Source organism: Zingiber officinale, chromosome 6B (assembly GCF_018446385.1).
Source record: "Zingiber officinale cultivar Zhangliang chromosome 6B, Zo_v1.1, whole genome shotgun sequence".
In the NCBI taxonomy this organism is placed as follows: domain Eukaryota; kingdom Viridiplantae; phylum Streptophyta; class Magnoliopsida; order Zingiberales; family Zingiberaceae; genus Zingiber; species Zingiber officinale.
This window is the reverse complement of record NC_055996.1, coordinates 113,609,541-113,616,551: the sequence shown is the minus strand read 5'-3', so window position 1 is coordinate 113,616,551 and position 7,011 is coordinate 113,609,541. Positions and strand designations below refer to the sequence as shown.

Below are 7,011 nucleotides of genomic sequence, written 5' to 3'. Positions count from 1 at the left end.
TGTGGATCCTTCCTCATCTGGAGATCACTATAGTCAAGCGGGTGGAGATCAGGGAGGTTGGGATCCCCTTAGAGGACGTCTGATTGCTCAGGGATCAAAAAGGAGCAACGATCTATCAAAGTTATTCGAGATCCGCTATAATAATTGTAGTAGTTAATAGTTTTATAAAAAAAAAATATTTTTTTAAAAAGAATTTTAATTATGTTGATAAAAAAATATTCTATAAAAATATTTTATATTAAATTAATGTAGAGTTCCAGAAATACATTAGGATGTCTTTTGACTTGTTTTAAAAAATATTTTTATATTTCTAATTATTTTTTAAAATTTTTATTCATTTTATTTTGCGCTAGAGGTGATATTTTAATAAAGGTTTCAATGTTTTGGGGGTAAATGAGAAAATTGAAGAATGAGGAGCATTTTGGAAACAGATGTAAACTTAGAGAGTGAATTAAGTCGATCTTTCTTTTTTTTTAAATTTACAGGGGCATAAACGTCAATCCGTTTCTCTTAAACCTCGTCTCTCTTGTTGCCCTCTTTGGTCTGATTCCAAGAAGGCGACGGCGATCGGAGAAGCCCCTCGAACCGATGACTTCCGCCTCCGTCGAACTGCTAGTGAAGCTAGCCGAGATCCCCGGCCGCGGCAGAGCTCTCCTTTCCACCCGCCACATAAAGCCCGGCGAGGTACTCCTCTCCGACTCCCCTCTCCTCCTCTACCCCGCCTCCGCCTCTTCCTCCTTCTGTTCTCGCTGTTTCCGATCCCTCCCATCCTCCTCTTCCACCTCCTCCTCCGCTCCGGTCCGTTGCCGCTCCCACTGCTCCTCCTCCCCTGCCGCCGCCTCCTTCTGCTCCGCTCGATGCCTCGCCTTCCACTCTCCCTTCCTCTGCCTCGCGCTCTCTCACTTTCCCATTTCTCTCCCGCCCGAACTTCTCTCCCCAGCTCTCTTTCTCCTTGCCGCCTATGACCTTTCCATCACCGCCCCCTCTGATTTCCATCGCTTGATCTCCCTCCATGGCACAACCACCTCCGACGTCGATGCTCCCACCCTTCACTCACTGCTCACCTCTATACTTCCTTCGCCTCCTTCTGGATTCTCCCTTGAGCTCACTGCCGCACTCCTTGCCAAGGACAAAGCCAATGCCTTTGGGTTGATGGAGCCGTTTGACGGTGGGGATAGACGGGTCAGGGCCTACGGGATCTATCCCAATGCCTCTTTTTTCAATCATGATTGCCTGCCAAATGCTTGCAGATTTGATTATGTCGACCAAGCCAGAGAGAACAACACTGACATTGTCGTGAGAGCGATCCATGATATTCCAGAGGGCAGAGAAGTGTGTTTGAGCTATTTCCCAGTTACTTGGAGGTATTTGGAGAGGCAAACAAGGCTTATGGAGGATTATGGATTTAGATGTGAGTGTGATAGATGTGTGGTGGAGAAGGATTGGTCAGATGATGACGACGAGGATGGCGAAGAAAAGGAAGATGAGGATGAGGAAGGTATGGAAGAAGAAGATGAAGATGAAGCAATGGAGAATATGGACACAACTGGTGAAGATGGAGAGGATGGTAACTTCCCTCATGCCTATTTCTTTGTGAGGTATGTCTGTGACAGGGAGAATTGTGGAGGAACATTAGCACCATTGCCACCAACAGCTGATGGTACGCCTTCAAATCTCATGGAGTGCAATGTCTGTGGTATGTTAAAAACTGAGGATAATAACCAGCAGGATAGACAAAAGTGCAGCAATGGCTCGATGCTACACTAAGCAAACTAAGGTGACATTTATTTCCTTACACCAATTTCCACTCGTATTTTTTTTTTCTTCACATCTAAAATATAAGACTATAGTTTTGTACTCATTTCAAATAAATTTCTTAGAAATAATTCATGAAAAAAGATAACAAACGTGTCAACTCATAACATACCACTATTACACTGGATAGAGATTCAGTTCTTACAGCTTCCTAGTGAGACCAACACCATAATTTGCACCATGTACATTAAATTATACACCTATGACAAATCGGCTAATTCACATGTCCATTAATATCTCAGTTGTCTGATGTAAGTTGAATTAGTTTGCTTTGGTGATGATCTCTTATAGACTTATATGTTACTTAATTTAGTACAATTATAGAGTAGTTATTTATAATTAGATTTAAATTAGGTCTAATATGAGTTTAGAAGACTTAAATTGAGTTCCATAGGGCTGTTATCACCTGGTCATAGGGCTGCACAAATGGAATATTTAGACTTTTTGTCGGTTTCAATTTTGATACTTGGGCGCATATTACCTGCACTGATGGGCACAAATCAAAATTTTAAACTTTGGTTTACTTGTTCCAATATTGCTTTTAATTCTCAGTTTTCAAAAAAAAAATCTGAAATTTGCATTACTAGTTCTTGTTGACTTCAATACAGAGTAACTGCTTGGACTTATTACTTTCTGTGTTTCTAAAAATAAAGAAACCAAAATTTTCAAAAAATGTTAACACCTCAGCTATCACTAATTCAAGCAGACTAGGACTGTTGCTTGCTTGTGGATGATGTGCAATTCTCTTCGCTGATTTATATTACTCAAGTTCATCATGTCGTGAGTCACTAAAGCTTCAATGCTGCTGAGGTCGTCTTGTTTCCCAGACTCATATAATATTAGTACCAAAATTGCCTGGATATAGGTCTCCCTGCCTTTTTGAATGTGCTTGGTTAGAATCATGCCTTGAGAATTTTATCCCACCTCTAGCACTCCTTGAATGCCATAAGTACTCTCGAGATGAAAACTCTCCTCTTTACAAGCATTTTAGTCTTCCATAGCCTCTACACTTGACCCGAGTCATCTATAGTTTTTGAAAAATTACCACAGTAAAGAAAATGAAACCATACCTCATTTTCAGCAGTCACTTCCCTTTTCCAGCTGCATACCCTTCATACCAAAATAATCTAGAATTAGGGTTTAATGTCACCTGTACCATAATTGCACCAACTGGGTTCTATTGCCGGGCAAGGTGCCTTTGTTCCTGCACATATTAAAAAAAAACTAACGGCAATTTACCAAAGGGCGTACTCAGGTTTTCGAATTAACCAAAAGACGCACATTACTTTGGTATTTACTAAAGGGCACACTCAATTATGTGATCTTCCCGTTCTACCCCTTCTGACAAATCTAACTTATTATCTTTTTATTTTCTCTTCCATTTTTCTCTCTTCTCTTTCCTCTCTCCTATGCATGTAACCTCTCTTCTCTTTCTTTTTTCTTTTATATGCATGCATAATGTGGGCTTGATATGCAAATCGTATCATGCCCACAACATTTAGGGTTTAGCATATTCTTTCGATAACATTTTAACGCATTCAAAGAAGCTGAAATAAGTAATGGAAGACACTGTTGGAGTCCTTGCAGCTTTAGAAATCCATAGAACCTGAAATGGTTGCAATCTGAGGTCTCTAGGTCCATAGTTTTGACTGAAACCAACTAAGGGATCTAAACAGATCCGATTGGATCCGTTTCAGGTCCTATGGATTTCTAAGATTGCAAGGAATCCAAACGGTTCCCTCCATTGTTTATTTCGGCTTCTCTGTTAAATATTATCGGAAGAATCAGTCTAACGTATGCCTAATATGAACCGTGGGCCTGATATGGTCCATATCATACCCACGTTGAGTTAATTTTTCTAATAATATTTTAACACTTCTAGAGAAGTTGAAATAAGCAATGGAAGACACCATTGAACTCTTTACAACTCTATAAATCCATAGGACCTAATATGGATCCAGTCGGACCTATCTAGGTCCATTAGTGGGGTTCGGCCCATATCAGGCACATATTAGGTTGATTTTTCCGATAATATTTTAACACCTCTAGAGAAACCAAAATAAGCAATGATCGAAATCCACTGACGGACCTAAATAGGTCCGATTTATTTTAGGTCTTGTGAATTTCTGAGATTCCAAGAAGTCTAATGGTGTCATTCATTACTTATTTCGACTTCTCCAGAGGTGTAAAAATATTATCGAAAAAATTAGTCTAACGTGAGCTTGAAATGAACTGTGGGTTTGATATGGTTCATATTAAGCCCACATTGGGCTTTATATGGAGCCAAATCAGGCTCATGTTGGGCTGATACTTCCGATAATATTTTAACATTTTTGATCGACCTACGTTGGTCAAAAGCTACTGATCGACCTAGATAGGTCTAATTTGGTTCCATTTCGGGTCTTGTGGATTTCAAGGGTTGCAAAGAGTCCAACGGTGTCCTCCATTGCTTATTTCGGCTTCTCTAGAAGTGTTAAAATATTATTCGAAGATTCAACCTAACGTGGGTTCATATTAGGCCCTCGTTGAGCTAATTCTTTCGATAATATTTTAACACTTCTAGAGAAGTTGAAATAAGAAATGGAGGGTACTGTTGGACTCCTTGCAACCGCAGAAATCTACAGGACCTGAAATGAGTCTAATCGGACCTATCTAGGTCGGCTTTTGATCCCAATTGTTTATTTCGGATTCTCCAGAAGTGTTAAAATATTATTGAAAGAATCAGCCCAATGTGGACCTGATATGGAGCCGTATTAGGCCTACCAAGTCATACTCATTTTTATACTACATTAGGAGATGATCTAGACTCATTCGCATATAGGATGACCATTACAGTTATTTTCTATTTAAGCGAAGGGTCGAAGGGAAGAGTTATAACATGTCCATCGCTGCCTACAAAGAAAGGCTTGGTGATCGATTGATTAAATCTTCATCTGTCTTTATAATTTCTAAATGGGCTTGGTTCTTTGGTTCAGTTAGATGAATTAGGTATAATCAGAATCAAGGTATTTGGGGTAGACATTGCAATCTCTTTTTGAACCCGTGGGAGATCGACCACTGATTCACTTCACTTCAATTCAACTTGCAAGAAGGGAAAAACTCAAAATTGCAATCGGTGCAGGCGAGGACAACGACTGAGCTTTGCTTCCTTTAGGCCTGGTGGCAGGCTTGGAAGTGGGATTTCTAAGGACTTAGATTGAATTGATTTGCTTATCAAAACTATGCTTTTGACTCAACCTGCACGCATATGTATATTATGTTAGGTCTGATATGATTTCATCAAGTCCACAGTTCATATTAAGCTCATGTTGGGTTGATTCTTTCGATAATATTTTAACAGAGAAGTCAAAATAAGCAATGGAGGATACTGTTGGATTTCTTACCATCTCAGAAATTCACAGGGTTGAAAATTGGTCCAATCGGATATGTCTAAGTCTATTAGTGAGTTTTGATTAAAATCCACTGTTCGACCGACCTTAGATTGCAACTAATTCAGGTATTATAAATTTTTGGGACTGCAAGGAGTTCAATTGTACCCTTCATTGCTTATTTCAACTTTTCGGAAGATTATTAAAATGTTATCAAAAGAATCAATTATTCCCTAGATGTTGTGGTCTGATATGATTTCCATATTAGACCCACGTTATGCATGCAAAAGAGAAAGTAAATAGATGAGAGGAGAGAAAAGAAAAGAGATGTTACATGTATAGGAGAGATGAAAGAGAAGAGAGAAAAAAAAACACAGAAAAGAGAAAGAGAGAAAAGTTAGATTTGTCAGGGGTAAAACGGGAAGAGCACATAATTGAGTGTGTCTCTTGGTAAATACCAAAGTAGCGTGTGTCTTTTGGTCACTTTTGAAACCTGCATGCACCCTTTGATAAATTGTTAAAAAAATAATGTATGTGTTTTGTTTGATAACACAAAAAATTGCTTTTAGTTTTAAATCGGAGAAATGAGATAATTATTAACCCAACTGTTAGTACATTTGCCTTAATCAACAAAAGGACAATGATAAGGAATTAGTAACTACTTTGAAGTTTAAAAATTGGGACAAGTGGAAAAGTAATGAAATTATTCAGTGACACATTAAAAATATTTAGAATCCACATTATGCTAGGAGATATAATTTTTTCTAATGCTAGTATGAAATATGATATGATATAAAATCCTATTTACTGGGTATACAAGCTTACTAATGCTAGTAAATTGACATGGGATATTGATATAAAATTCCTATTTACTCACGGCATATAAGTTATGCTAATGGATAACTATTTCTTAATTTAATCACACTTGAAAAAAAAAAGGTCAAAGACAAAGAAGCAGATTATATATAAAGTACAATCTGAAACTTCTCTTTGAAGTTGTTCAATAAAGTTTGTACTTGGTTATCTTTTCTAGTTACGTAGCTTATTAACATTAATATTTTTGATTTAAACATCAATATTCTTAAGATAATATTGTCTTTTCTTTTGACAATCACTTTGAGAACTTTAGTTTAATTTGCTTTACTTTTGCTGAATTTGGTACGTCTTACAGCTCATTGCTCCCGACATGGCAGAGTATCCGAAGTCCAATTTCTTTCAAGCCAAGGGCAATGGTAGAAAGATGGGAGAAATTATGATTTGCTGCTACTGATTTTTTTTAGTGCCATGTGTAATTTTGGATTTGTAGTTTTCTTTTTTTGATTTATTCGAACAGAGCTTCAGGGCGTTGAAACACCTTTTTATTTATCTCTTTTGTTTCTAAATCTTTATATTCATGCTTTATTTTATTTTATTTTTGTTTGATAAAGTTTTCTAGTAGCCTGTTATAGAAATTCATGAAATTTTGCATAATTTTCTTGTATTTTTCTCATTTTATTATCCTCGGACTATCGTTAAAATTGAATAAATTGTTTTTTTTAAACCAATCCAAGCGATTGAATTTCTAATAAAAATTGAACCAATTAAATTAATAAAATATCAGTTAATTTATTAAAATTAAATTAATTGAAAATTTTAAATTATGTGAGATTTATTGATTAATTAGGAATTTGTAAATTTATTTATTTACAGATTTTTTTAATTATTTTTTTTATTTATATGGTTTAATCAAATAAAACTGATTTTATTGAGAAAAAAATTGAAATTTTAAATAATGGAACTAAATTTTTAAATTTGATTCGGTTATTTGTATGGTATAACTGAACTTTTA

General features: G+C 36.6%; 1 protein-coding gene across 1 annotated transcript; it reads left to right on the top strand.

Moving 5' to 3' along the window:
* The first annotated feature begins 495 nt into the window (after positions 1-495).
* Positions 496-6,565, top strand: LOC121988997 (histone-lysine N-methyltransferase ASHR2-like). The gene is made up of 2 exons (XM_042542762.1): positions 496-1,777; positions 6,355-6,565. Exon 1 carries the CDS (start codon positions 589-591, stop codon positions 1,765-1,767), a length of 1,179 nt encoding a protein of 392 aa, XP_042398696.1. The 5' UTR covers positions 496-588; the 3' UTR covers positions 1,768-1,777; positions 6,355-6,565.
* Positions 6,566-7,011: the final 446 nt, after the last annotated feature.